General features: G+C 51.8%; 1 protein-coding gene across 1 annotated transcript in view; it reads right to left on the minus strand.

Annotated features, from left to right (window-relative positions):
• The window catches only part of BMP7 (bone morphogenetic protein 7), an 87522-nt gene that overhangs the window by 18559 nt on the left and 53954 nt on the right, over positions 1–15009 (minus strand). Inside the window, exon 3 of the mRNA XM_082856212.1 lies at positions 8790–8938. Within this exon, the coding sequence (XP_082712338.1) occupies positions 8790–8938 (149 nt within the window). The remainder of the gene's footprint in view (positions 1–8789; positions 8939–15009) is intronic.

Here is a 15009-nt window from a genome sequence, read left to right on the forward strand (position 1 = left end):
ACACTCCAACCAGGGGTTGATAACAACAGCCCGTGGGCCAAATCCAGCCCACCACCTGCTTTTGCAAATAAAGTTTTATTGGACATTTCTCTTTCTCTCCAGAAAAAGAGAAATATGCGGGATCAAAAAAGAAAAAGAAGAAGAAGATACAAATGAACTTATTTACAAAACAGAAACAGACTCACAGACTTAGAAAATGAACTTACAGTTATGGGGTGGGGTGGGGGAGGGACGGTTAGGGAGTTTGGGATTGACATGTACACACTGCTATATTGAAAACAGATAACCAAAAAGGACCTACTGCGTAACACGGGGAACTCTGCTCAGTATTATGTAACAACCTAAATGGGAAAAGAATTTGAAAAAGAATAGATACATGTTATGTATGTAACTGAATCACTCTGCTGTACACCTGACACCAACACAACATTGTTAATCAACTATACTCCAATATAAGATAAAAAGTTAAAAAAGAAGCTTTACTGCAACAGAGCTTTGAACACCCGTGCACATATGTACTGTCCACTTTAACGCACGTACGTACTGCCGCTGTAACGGTCGAGATGAGGAACCTGGCCGGAGAGTGTCTGACCCGCGAAGCTAAAGCCTTTACTATGTGGCACTTCAGAGAAGGCGTTTGCTGACCTCTGCTCTAACCAGCCCCAGATCCACTGAATTCTAGACTTGTAAAGAAAGCCATAAAGTGTCCCGATGAGATAAGATGCCTTTACTCTCTATTATTTGCCAATGAACGTACTCCTTGCAGAGAGGGTTCTGCCCATTGTTGGTTCACAGCGAAGATTACTGAGTGTGTGCTCTGTACCAGGCACTGTGCGGAGCCCACCCCCTGCACTGCTCTCGGGCAGGACTACTGGCCCCACATTTACAGACGGGGAAAGCTGGCTCGAGGCTACGAACTTGACCCCCAAACCTTTGCCGAGGGAAGGTGGATGGAAATGCAGAAAGGAGAGATTGCCCAGGCATGGATGTGGGCAGCCTACGGGGGCCTCCAGGGGTAGGAAGGATCCACCGGGGCTCTGAGAGGAGGCCCTTCCCAGAGGCGAACCAGGTGGGCAGGGGTGTGGAGACAGGACTCTGGGAAGTTGAGCTGAGGACAGGGTCGAGCCAGTGCATCGGGCCACCACTGGCAGGCCTGGGTGGCCCGGGCAGAAAGAGCATGCCCAGTCCAGAAGAGCCCCGGAGCAGCCAGGGAGCACAAATGGGGCCTCTTAGGGAAGGAGGGGATGTAACTCGCCCAGGAGAGGGTGGCATCTTGGTTTTCTTGTGGTCTCTCTGTTTTCCAGGGCTAGAGCCATCGGGTGCCCCTAGGAGGCCCACGGCATAAGAATGTTCCTCCTTAATTGTGCAAAACGCATTAATTCCAGCCACTTCTCCTGATGGACCGAGGCCTGAGTGACAAGTGAGAACGCAGTTAATACTTGTGACATCCGCCTGGCCCAGTTATCCAAGGCCACCGCAGCCGCCACTGCCCACCGGCCCTGGAAGGTCCCATCCTAGCCTCTGGGTCACCAGGGTCTCTTCTCTGCTCTCTTGCTTCGGCTTCTGGACGAACAGGATGTGAAGCAACCGCAAGGGCAAAGGCACCTGGGAGCCAGCTGTGCCGTGGGCGGGATCGCTCGCCAACCTCGGCTTTATGGAGCTTAGTCTCCGCAGCCTCCGCGGGCGAAGGCTCGCCCCCGGGTCCCGTCCTCAGCTGCCGCGGCCGGCATCACGCTTGCACGGCATACGCCCTCAATCCTTTAAATGCCTCACAATCCCATCTGATCCCATCTGGGATGATCAAGAACAGTGATATGTGCTCTCGCGGCCCCGGAGAGAAGCCCGAGGCCCTCTTTGCATGCAGACGTCCAGAATGTGCCTGTATCTGCCCTTCTGGAGGGAGAAGAAGGGGCCCTCCTGGTCTTGGAGCTCCGGGGGTGTCGAGCAGCGGCTGGAGGCCCCCAGCAAGGGAGTGTGAGGGGGGAAGCGAGGCCCCCAGGTCGTCTTTTTGGGTCAGAGAGCCAGGGCTGATCGACACCGCGGGCCTCCTGAGCCGTCAAGTGATTTCTTCTGTGGACAAGGGAGAGGAGGGGGACCCTGTCAACGAGGACAAGATGTTGGAGTCCTCGCCTTGGGAACAAAGGACTAGGTGCTTCTGTATCTGCAAAGACAATGGAGTCTCCAGCCCAAAGCAGTCTTCACCTCCCCGCCGCTTTGGGACGGACAGCGGCACCAGGAACACAGTGTGCAGGAAGCCCTCCGGAGCCATCCTCGGAACCTCAAAACTTGTCTTCACGGCCTCATCCCTGACCTTCAGCATATGGTCCCTTCACGGTCTGCCTCTTCCTATGAGAATGTGAGCACAAGCCTTGTCCTATCCAAGCCGTAGCCCCGGTGCCTGCAACAGTCCCAGGTCCATCATAGCTCCACACAAATGTTTGTTGAGTGAATGTTTGTTGAGTGAATGTTTGTTGAGTGCTTTCAACATGGGCAAAAGGCTCTTGACGGTAGGAAGCCGGTTCTGACCACCAGGTGCGGGGGCTGGGAGGGTTCAGCATTGCTCTGCAGGCTGGGATCCGTCAGGCACCACGGCCAGACCCACAGCACTTTTAGGGACCTGGGAAAACGTTATAGTGTCTCTTAAAATCAGAAGAAAAAACATGAACTTTTTAGTGTTGGAGAAAATGTTTTCATTTTTAATCCAGCCAGGATTATATTCATCATTATATCAAGATGGTCATAAACCAAGTTTTAACATTTCTGAATGCAGGGAGGACCCCCTGGCCACTTCTGTGACACTGGCTCCTCCAGTTAGCCCTGTGCGAAGCCCACTGTCTTCCGGGTCCTTTTTCAAACTCTCTTCGCAGGAAAGGGGATGTGGAGAGAAGAGCCAGGCAGAAACCAGGATGCTGTAGGGTCCCAGGCTCTCTGTCTGGATGGCCCAGCCGTGCACCCAGCAGGGGCCTGTTAATTACACACTGCCCCTCAAGGTGTGGCCGCTGGTGACCACATTCCTCGAAGGCTTTCCAGCAACGAGCAAGTCTGGGGTCAGAATCTGCAGCCACGCCCAGGTCTACCCTGGGAGCAGATAACTTTAGTCAAGTTGCTTGGCCTTCTCGGCCTCTGTCTCCTCATCTGTAAGATGCTGGCCACAGCAAACGTGCTACCTGGGCAGGGTCATTGTGAGAATTAAACACATCGATAACAGCAATAATAATATCTAACACTCACGAGCGTGGACAGGGTGCCGGCCCAGGGCTCAGCACTTCTACATGAATTCACTCTTTTCTTCCTCCCAGCCATAATTATGCCCGAGGAACAGATGAAGGGACAAGGCATCAGGAGGCTGGACCAGCCGTCCCAGATCACACGAGGCTGCCCCGCGGAGCGTCAGGCTATCAGGCGCTGGAGTCGGTGCAGGAGCCGCCAGAATGTCCCCACTCTGGTCCCGGACCGGAACTGAGCACGGGACCTGGCCGGCAGCGAGGGCGCAGCTCTCACCAGCACCGCCTACACAGCCCCCTTGCCAGCTGGCGAGCCCTCCACACTGTGTCAGGTCCCCTCTGTTCAGGGTGCCTCTTCTCCCCTATCCCACTGCCCTGGGGGTTCAGGGGGGCGCAGCCTGTGTGGCTTGGGAGGTGGAGGGGCTGCCTCTCCTCTTGTCCTCTGTACAAGGAAAGACAGCAGACGCCAGCCCTCCTTCCCGCGGCGTCCTGTCCTCAGAGATGAGACGAGGCTCCCCACTGGGCTCCTGACGAGCCCCAGGTGCCCGGGGAGTTTATGGGCTTCTCCCCACACAGGCTCGCCGGCTGGCGGAGGCCTCAGCTGCACCGCTCCGCTCCGAGGGGCGACCAACAGGAGGGCCGCAGCTGGAGGAAGAGGGGACAGACACGCGCTTCCTGGGTGGTCTCAGGCAGCGTGAGCCGGGGCTCACCTCACGCCGCACCAAACATCAGGAGAGAGGGTCTGTGACGTCTGTGCCTCACTAAGCAAGCTGGTCCGAATTACTGTCATCAACACGCCCATTGTATGGGTGGGGAAACTGAGGCCCCGGATTCTGGCAGGTGCCCAGTGGCTGCAAGATGCTGCACCCCGACTCAGTGCCCCATCTCCTCCCCTCCCAGATGGGGCACTGGGAGCTGGGCACGGGTGCCACGCCCTGAAACCCCATCCTCTCCAGGTGCTGTAGGAGTTTATGTTAATGCTAGTAGGTGGTCCCAGGGCAGGGGCCAGGCTGTCCCTACAGGCAACAAAGGGCTGGCACACAGTATGTGGGCATCAGCCTGCCCATCAAATGCACCCCAGAGTCCACGGACTCCCCAGCAGGCCTTGCTGGTCTTTCACCTGTGTAGGCATCCAACGTGAAAAGGTTCTGACCCAGGTTTAGAGCTGAATGGAATTGGCCAGCCCAGGCACCATCTTATAAACAGGGTATCCCAAAACATGGGGCGGAGTGTTATCACTGGGCCAGACCCCAAGTTAGAAGGAGCCTGTGAGAAAAGGCAGATTCTTGGGCCCATCCCTGGGGAATCGCCATCAGTGGGTCTGGGGGTGGAGCCCGGGAATCTGTATGCTCAACGTGCCACCCAGGGGGACTGTGATGGACAACATGTGGGAGAAACACCATGGAGGGAAACGAGTTCCCAGCCAGGAGCCTGTGGTCTCAGAAATGCTGGGCTCACTTGCTTCTTATCTCATCCCCCCAAAGATGCAAAAACTCATACCCTCAGTTGGCCATTGAATACTTTCCTCCTCCCTGACGGTCTGGGTGGGTGATCCTTCCCTGACCCAGGCAACCAGCTTAAACTTGCTGCGTCGGCGTGCACAGCACCTGGACAGGCCGGGTCTCAGGGCGGCGGCATCCATGCCCAGCCCCCAGGGCCCCACTTAGGAGGGGAGGAGATGGGGCCTCAAGCCTGGGGCATGGTGTCTAAGCCTTACCCTGGCTCTAGGCAGCATCCTGCGGCCACTAGGCTACGCTCCCCCTGGCTGGAGAGGGGTCCCCAGGCCTCAGCACCTCTCAGGGGCCCCAGTTTCGTCACCTGTTCCTCGGGGATGTTAATGATAGCATCTACCCCGCTGGTAACGGTGAGGATCACATGAGACTATGGCAGAAAGCACTTACTTTGTGCTTAGCAGCTGCCACACGCTAAGCAATTAAGCTCTTCACTTGCATGAGCTCATCTAATCCTTTGCAACCACCCTGGGAGGTGGAAACTATTATTAACCCCATTTTCCAGATGAGGGACATTAAGTGACTCACCCTGCGTCATGTGGCTAGAAACAGCAGAGCTGGGACTTGAACCTGGGGAGTCTGGCCAGCTCCTGAGCCCAAGCCCACGTAACCATCAGGCTGTGCCACGTCAATAAACACTGAGCCTCAGCCACAGGCTGGGGGGGAGCAGACGCTAGAGGCAAAAGGGGGACAAAGGCCCTGACTGTGGGGGAGAAAGGGGATGGCAGGCCTGGGCTGAGTGTCACTTAAGAGAAAAACCAAACCTGTGCCACGCTGAGCCAGAAAGGCAGGCAGCATAAAGGAGCACGTGACCCATTGGATCAAGTTGGCAGGTCAAGCCAATACCCACAAGTTCAGGGAAATGGTCACTCTGAAAAGGTCAATCAGGTCTCCCTTAGCCTCATTTGTGCCTCATCTCCACTGTGTTCCACAGGGGCTTTTAAGGACAAGCAAGAGTTGAATGATTCTATCGCCAAATAAGTTTGGAATTCTTCTATGCTGTATACCCTATCAGGAGATTCATAACGGACATCAGCAAAATAAAGGCTCTGATAAGTCCTGCAGTGAAACCCGTTTAGTTTATCCAACCTAGCATTTCTTGCACTTAACTGATCATGACTCTTCACGGAACACAGTTTGAGAAACTCTAGTATACAGCAGGGGCTGCAAACTCCTTCTGTAAATAGTATTTCTAAAAATAATATTTTCAGCTTTGTGGGCCATAGCGTCTGTTACAACTACTCAACTCTGCTGCTGCAGCACAAAAGCAGGACCAGGTGATACGTAAACCAGTAAGTGTGACTGTGTACTAATACAACTTTATTTATGGACACCAAAATGTGAATTTCTTATAATTCTATGTGTCACAAAATATTCTTCTTCTTAAAATTTTTCTTAGCCATTTAAAAATTTGAAAACTATCCTTAGTTCACAGGCACCCAAAAACAGTCTGGAGGCTGAATTTGGTCCACCGTGCATAGTTTGCCAACCCAGTATAGAGCAATGGGAAACTCCAGCATCTTCTAGGACCTCACTATAAAGTGTCAGCGGCATGAAAAGGGGAAGGTTTGGGGGGCTGGGGAGCCTGGGGGAGACCATCAGTAGAAAGAAGACCAGACTGGAAAGAAGACAAGTGTGGTCCTAAACTCTGTGGTCCCCTCCCACACAGCATGTGACCTTAGGCGGATAATTCTGGGGAAAAAATTATAAAATTTATTTACATTTTCCAAATCCACTTGGCCAAACCCAGCATTAACCACAGTAAAAAGAAGAACTAAAAGCTGGAACAATATCTGCAGCTCAAATCACAAAGGGCAAAATGTCCCTAAAATATAAAGTAGAAAAAGACCGACACCCTATGCGAGCAATGGGCAGAGGAGACAGAGGTTCCCAGGGAGGAAACTGCAAACAGCGTATTCGAGAAAGGGCTCAGCCTCGCACAGAGGAGAGAAAAAAGCAAAGCAAAACTACAAGATCCCACGCATCGTCTATCGGATTAGCAAAGACAGGTACATTTGAGAGGCTGTCCCGACGAAGAAGGGGACACGGGTGCCCTCGTGCATTGCCAGTGGGGGCGCAAATGGAAAGACTTCTCCAGAGGGTAAATTGGCAATACCGATCAAAACTACAAACAGGGACTTCCCTGGGGGTCCAGTGGGTAAGACTCCACGCTCCCAAAGCAGGGGGCCCGGGTTCGATCCCTGGTCGGGGAATTAGATCCCACACGCGTGCCATAACGAAGAGCCTGTGTGCCGCAACTAAAAGATCCTGTGTGCCGCCTAAACAAATAAATAAAATATTAAAAAAAAAAAAACTAAACTACAGACATGCCACTTTCAGGAATTGTTCCTAGACCTACACCTACTCAAGTGTCCAAGGACACGTGCGCTGAGGTTCTCCACTGCAGCCCTGTTTATAGGAGCGGAAGATGGAAAACCCTAGACGTCCATCCCGGGTGGGCTGGATGAGTTACTCTTGGTGGTAGTGAAACAACAAAAACAACGACAACAACTCCTCCTCTCATTTAGGGCATGTGTATTATGAGCCGGGTCCTGTTCTCAGCCCTCACTACTCAAAGCACTGTCCAGGGACCAGCAGCCTCTGCATCACTTGGGGGCTGTTTGGACCACAGCCTCCCATCCGTCCCAGACCTGCTGAAACAGAATCTGCATTTTCACAAGAGTCCCAGGGAATTCCTTTGTACCTTAGGGCATTACTTTTTAAAACTCTTCCTGTATTAACTCACTCATTCTCAGAACAACCCAATAACCCAGGCTCTCTTATTACCCAAGGGTTGGAGGCGAGGAGTGCAGGCTCTGGGACGTTAGCGAAGTTGTCCAAAAAGTCACACAGCGGGTGAGTGGCAGAGCTGCATCCACTCCACATGTATACAAAAACACAACAGCCTCTAAAGACTAAGGAAGTTCTTTAACAGTGGAAAAAAGACCAACCTCCGAGATACATTGTCCGGTGAAAAAAGCAAAGTGAAGAACACTGTATATACTATGATAGTATTTGTGGGAGAAAAAAAAAAGGACAGCAGAATCTATACGTAATTGCTTAGATACCCAGAAGGCATCTCCGATCAGAAAGACACCCAATAACATGGAGATAGCTGCCGCTGGGAGGTGGAACTCAGCAGCTGGAGGAAGGAGGTCAGAGGGAAACTACTCACTGTTGCACACGGCTGTAACTTTTGAATTTTGAACCAAGCACATGTATTACCTATTCTAAAATAATTCTTCTGTAAAGTGGTGTAAGGAAGAAGTTACCCACACCCTAAAGACATCCCCACTTAATAAGAAATACGCTTTGGGGAAGGAGAAATCGGCACAGCCGGGCCCACCCTAGTCTCGCATGTGCTCTCCTGTCTGCCCTTCTCAGAATAGATGGGCGTGGGGTGAGGGTGAGGGGCTGGGGGAGGGTGGGCGGACAGCGCATTCTCCAAGTGTCTGGGACTCGGCACCACGTTCAATCTCTTGGAAGACGGTAATGCCTCGTATCAGTGTGGTGGTCCTTAACTGGGGCAACTGTGCCCGCATGGGACACTTGGCAACGTCTGGAGACATTTTTTGGGTGTCACAAGTGGAAGAGGCTATCTATCTATCTAGTGGGTAGAGGCCAGGGATACTGTTAAACATCCAGCAATGCCCAGGACACCCCAGAATGTCCTGTGTCCTGAGTTTGAGGAGCCTGCATCAGCACGTTCTGTGTTCGGGCATCCCCGGAGGCTCAGCTAAAGTGCAGGTTCTGACGCCGCGGGCCTGGGACGGGCCAGAGAGTCTGCATTTCGAATAGGGGGAGGCCACCCATGCTGCTGTGAGCAACGAGGCCTCACCCAACCCAGCTCTGGCCAACTGTGTAATCATCTTATGCAAAAGAGGTAGGGACTGCTTTCACTGTGCATCAAAAAGCTGGACAGTAAGTACTGATGGGGGAGGGGGCAGGGGAAGTCTGGTCCTGATGGAGACGAGCACGTGTGCTGCCGAGATCCTCCTCGAGTCCACGGCTGCGGGCCGCACCGGCACGAGCTGGGGTGCTGGCGTGGACTTACCATCCAGAGTCTCCACCGAGAGCTGCAGGCCCAGGTTGTGCCGTGGGTTGACCACCCAGTGGTTGCTGGTGGCCGTGATGTCGAACACCAGCCAGCCCTCCTCCGAGGCCCAGAGGGTGCGGCTGTCGAGCAGAAACAGGTCTGACTCCCTGCAAGAGAGGAGAGAGACACAGGCTCCGGGTCAGCAGGTCATGGTTCGGTCCCCCCCCGTCAGCCAGCCAGCCACTGATGGACAGGAGGACCTTGTGAGGCAGGGGAGCTGGCAGGAGGTCTGCCAGTCCCCCCAAAGTGGGTTCATCAGACCAAGATCCAGCCATGGAGACCCCCAGGTAGCAGCCGTGGTGGGGAGACAGAGTGCAGAAGAGGTGTAAAGAGATACGTGCAGGAGACAGACGCACCGCTACGAGACCGATGCGCCCTTCAGATTCATTAGGGGGGATGCCAATGAGACAGAGCACAGGAAGGCAGCAATTACACAGCCTCCATGATGCCAGAAGTTTCAGGAAACAGAAGTCCCCTTTCGTTGGCTTATTCATCACTTGCCAGGCGCTGTCCCCAGTGTGGTACGCACATTCTCATTCAGTTCTCACAACCCTAAGCTGCGGGAGTACTATCATCTCCGATGAATCCATGGTAAAACCATGACATGCCCAAGGTCATTTAGCCGGGAAGTTGCTAGCCTGGGGGTTGGAGCCCAGGCAGCTGAGCACCAGTGCAAACGCTCCTCATTTCCACACTGTGCCACTTCTTCATGAGCCCACCACGTGTTAGGAGGTGGACCCCCATGCAGACTGACATCATTAATAGAGGGAGTCCTTTAATTCTCTCTTCGTCAGATTTGTAGTAGCAAAATGGGTAAAACCACAATTGACCTTGTAGTGGATGGAGGATGAATGGATGGAATATGGATGGATGGATGGATGGATGGATGGATGGATGGATGGATGGATGGAGAGATGGATGGATGGAAGATTGACGGATGGATAGAAGATTGATGGATGGATAGAAGATTGACGGATGGATAGATGGAAGATGGATGGATGGATGGATGGATGGAAGATGGATGGATAGATGGATGGATGTATGAATGAGTGGATGGACAGAAGGATGGATGGATGGATTTTTACATTCCTAGGTAGTAGAATTCTAGTATGTAAGATATCTTAATGTCTCTTTTGCACTTTTAATTATAAGGATTCAAAGTTTAAATATTTTGAGTCCTTCAATAGTCAGTTAGGATATCTGAGCTCCTACACTCTACCAGGCTGTGGGTACAATGATGAACAGCACCCAACCAGCTCCTGCCCCAGGGTACTGACAGTCTCTATCGTACCTGGAGGGATCTAATTTTCCTGGGAATTAAGGCGAATTTTCTCTGCTCACACCTTATCAGATGTATCAACTACTGATTGAGCACTTACCACTGCCTGCCCAGATCATGTCACTGAGTTCCTACAATAACTCTCTGAGGTGGGTAATATTAACTGTACCCCTGTGCGGGTCTCAGAACCGAGGCTCAGAAAGGCAAAGATGTTAGCGCAGGGTTACGCTGCTAGCACACAGCTGAGGCAGGACTGGAAGCCCACCGGGCCCCCTGGAAGGCTTGCAACCATACAAGAAGAGAAGGTCTTCTGGACGCTGCCTTTGCTCAAGTGTAGCTGTCATCATTTCAGAGCCTTTGGCGAATTAAACCCATCGTATATAACTCACTAAGCCCTCGGCGAAGCGAGCAGCAGAAACCCGCTCCTTGAGATGAGGCACGATCTCCCTATTGACCCCATCCCCCGCTCTCTCTCCTAAAAACTAGGGCTGACCACCCTCTTCATCTTTCCTGTGTGGTCTGCAGACCTCCAAGTTGGTGAGGTCTCTGTTGCATCATAACACATCAGACATTTACCAAGCATATTAAAATGTATGAGACTCAGAGAAGGCATGCATGCAGAAAACAAACTGGTAATGTTACCCAGTGTCTCAAATGTACTTTCAGTCGGAACCCAGTGGAAATGCACCGGGCGATTAACAGGTCACTCAGAGAAGTCTACACAGGTTGGAGAAGCAGGCTCAGAAGCAGACAGGAGCCAAGACAGGTGTGAGGGTGCAGGGCTGTCTCATCAAGGCACAGTTTTGGGGAGTGAGGGAATGAATTTGAGCTGTATTTCCCTCTTTGACTCTCTCTATCCAAACGTCTGAGGGCAGAGGATCTAGTTGGCCTCGTCAAGTCCCTGCCCCGCCCTTGGCCACGGGAGGGCTGAGCACTCCACAGTGATGGACAACATCACCGGGACCACAAGATGGAAACAGGGGTTATCCTCACCTCACGCCCCCCAAAATCCCACTTTTTAAGTGATACTCAGTAATCGCCGGAACCCAATTCAGAAAATGCTGAATTATATTATGCCACGCATGTGAACGAGATAGGACTTCTGATCGTACGGCCGGCAGAACGGAGCCACACTACAAGACAGTGCATGGTCTCTTGACCAGCCAAATCGCAGTCCCTTGTGACTGCAGGACACTAGCTGCCTCTGTAATACAGAGACATCAGAGGGGCAAGGACGTCTTTTTAGAGCCACCGAATATTTTGAGGACACTCACTTTCATGGCCAAACTGAATTAAAATAACGAGACAATCTTTCATGACCCGTTTACTTCTACTTCTTCCCAGTGCCTTTTCAGAGGTAGTTTCAGAACTGTCTTGGGGGCACGTCCACACAGATTTTAAACTTCCAAACAAGAATTTCCACTGTCTTCATCTGCAATCTGCCTTGATGGCTTTCCTGGCTGTGGAGATTACCAAGACTGTGAACGAATGAGTTCGCTGCTCTAGATAATTAGCAGATGAGAGAAGCACCACTCCGAAACCAAACAACTCCCTCCCTCGCTCAGGCACCCAGGGCCCCGGTCGGAAGCCTCTGCAGCACAGCACAAGTCACAGACCTGGGTGGCAACTTTGCTGGAAAATTATTTGCCAGAAGATGTGACCAGATATCTGGATAGGCCCTGACTGACAGTCAAACAATGAATAGCAACTTAGGGAATGGAATTGGGCCTTTGAACAGTGAGCGCCTTGCCAAACGGTACTACACGTTCTCTTGTTACAGCCAGGACACTGCGGGCCAGATGTTACAGGCGAGCGTTGACTCATCATGAATCAACATGTGTGCGTGTGCGGACTCCCTCTCCTGAGCCCTAGCTCGCAGTGCGTTCCGGGCTTGCTGGGAAGAGCCAAACCTTCGTGGAAGGCATGGGGACAGGAAAGCCCTGTCGAGGCGGGAGGAGTGAGATGCTAACACAGACTCTGCTTTGAGACAGAAAGCCCAGCCCCAGGTTGCCCGCGTGAACGGGACAAGGGAGCAATTACCCAGCAGCCGTGTCCGGACTGGCAGCTGGGAAAGTGGGAATGCCTCGCTGCCACCTCCAGCATCTTATTCGAACACAGTGGTTCTTACAGCTGGGAGGAACCAACAAGCCCTTTGTGATGTTTTTATTTACCATGAACATACTGGCCTCCCTGACGAGCCCAGGTGACAGCAGAGGCAGAACGGCTCAGGGTGGGAGCCCCGGGGAACCTAAATGCACTCCTTCCCCTTTCCCACTGCTAAGAATCTAGGTACTTTCCACGCACCAGCTCCCTGATCTCCAACAGTCAGGTTATTGTTCCCATTTTATAGATGAGGGAAGTGAGGTTCAGAGAGGGGAAGCCCACTGCCCACATCGATAAACCTTCTAAGTGACAGAACCAGGATACAGCGCCGGAAGCGTGACCTGAGGACTTGGTACTTAAGCCCCATCACCTCCTTAACTCACCCTCTGGCCAGGAGGGTGTCCAATGCTGCACGATGCATGTTATTGTCACAACATTGTGTGGAGTAGAGAAAATACCAGAGGGGGATGACGTCCAGGTAGCAGGGAATAGAGAAGGCAAGTAGGGCAAGCTAGCTCATTCCAGAGCCTCACTTTCCTCCTCTGTAACATGGAGAGAACGCCCTCTTCTTCAGCAGCTGGGGAAGCCGACTGAAGACTAGCCTAGTGACAAACTCCCAGGGCTCCTGGAGCAACGCTATAATTACTACAAGTCATGTAAGTGCCGGTGTACACTCCCTGTTGGACGGTAGGAAATTCTGGGAGGGGAACTTTATCTATCTTGGGCCCAGTCATTACATGACTGCCCAAGATCCATGCAACAACAGACCACACATCCATTCAAACAACGTTCGCCTTGGACACCAACACTCACCAGACAAGGATCTCCGGGTGCTCGCAGTCGGGAGATTTTCTGCAAATACGGCCGTCAACAATTCCTCCCCTCCCTCCCCACATGCAGCTGTCTCATAAATCGAGGAGGTCTGCTCCACCTCTGACGTCTGCACTGACCACCCGACTTGTCGTGGACTCAGTGGCAGGGAGGCTCTGCCATGTCCAGGAGGAAGATGGAAGAGGCTTAGCAGATCTGCTTCTGCTGCCCACTGCACTGGCAGCCCTGACTCTTCTGCGGGAGAGATGACATGGAAGGGGAAGGGGCAGAGGCTGCAGAGGAGGGGGGTCTCTGAGGGGAGAGAGAGAAAAGCCAAGCCAGCCCTCAGCAGACATGCTGTCCAGGGTGTCCCAGCCCCAGCCAAGCTCTCAGCTTCATCAGGGACTACAGCAGACGCCACCAAGAGTAGAAAAACCGCCCAGCTGAGCCCTGCCCAAATTCCTGAGCAATTAAATGATTGTTGTTTAAGCCACTGCGTTGTAGGTGGTTTGTTCACCACGGAGATAGAACCCAAACAACAGTCACACTGTTCAGAACAGAAAAACTGAAAATGAACCATCTACTGAGAGGGATGGGTAAAAACAGAGGGTGTATCCAAGCGCTACACAGCTGTGTCAAAGGACCATATAAATCCATACTTCTTGACAAGAGGGAAACACGGTATTAAGTAAAAAGGTGTCATAAAACAGTATGCAAATTTCTGGAAAAATACAATATGCTAAGATTGGTTAAAAAAAAAAGGAAATAAAAATTTGAGTCACCCAACATGTACTAACAAATTGAAATAAAAGGCCTTTCCCCACACCCAGATGGTTTTATACTGTATATTTGCCATATTATCAAGAGATAATTCCTTCTGGACTTCCTGGTGGCACAGTGGTTAAGAATCCGCCTGCCAATGCAGGGGACACAGGTTCGAGACCCGGTCCGGGAAGATCCCACATGCCGTGGAACAACTAAGCCCGTGTGCCACAACTACTGAGCTTGCGCTCTAGAGCCCTCGAGCCACAACTACTGAGCCCGTGTGCCACAACTACTGAAGCCCACGCGCCTAGAGCCCGTGCTCCACAACAAGAGAAGCCACCACAGTGAGAAGCCCGTGCACCACATCAAAGGGTAGCCCTCGCTCGCCGCAACTAGAGAAAGCCAGCGTGCAGCAATGAAGACCCAACACAGCCCAAAATAAAATATATACATAAATAAATAAATTTTTTAAAAAAGAGAGAATTCCTTCTTATACAAATTGGTCAAGAAAATGGAAGAGGGAAAAGTAAGAACCAGTATTGTAAAGCTAGAATGTTATTGATTCCAAAGATGGATAAGGCCAGTTTCAACAGACATTTCTTTAAAGATATACAAATGGCCAGTGAACATATGAACAGAGGGTCAACATGATGAGCCATTATGGAAAGGCAAATCAGAACTACAGTAAGTTAGTACTTCACATCCAGCAGGATAGCTAAAACCAGAAACACAGACAATAGCAAGTATTGGCCAGGATGTGGAGGGACTGGAACCTTCAGACACTGCTGGTGGGAACGTGAAATGGTGCAGTGAATTTGGAAAACAGAACGGCAGTTTTTTTTTTTGTTTTTTTTTTTTTGCGGTACGCGGGCCTCTCTCTGTTGTGGTGTCTCCCGTTGCGGAGCACAGGCTCCGGACGCGCAGGCTCAGCGGCCATGGCTCACGGGCCTAGCCGCTCCGCGGCATGTGGGATCTTCCCGGACCAGGGCACGAACCTGCGTCCCCTGCATTGGCAGGCGGACTCTCAACCACTGCGCCACCAGGGAAGCCCAGAAGGGCAGTTTTTTAAGAGGTAAAACATAGAGTTACCAAATGACCCAATAATTTTACTACCCAAGAGAAATGAAAATCCTATACATGAATGTTCATAGCAGCATTACTCATAAGAGCCAAAAAAAAAATGCAAACAACTCATATATCCATCACGTGATGAACAGATAA

This window comes from Leucopleurus acutus (assembly GCF_964270905.1).
Source record: "Leucopleurus acutus genome assembly, chromosome: 16".
NCBI lineage: Eukaryota > Metazoa > Chordata > Mammalia > Artiodactyla > Delphinidae > Leucopleurus > Leucopleurus acutus.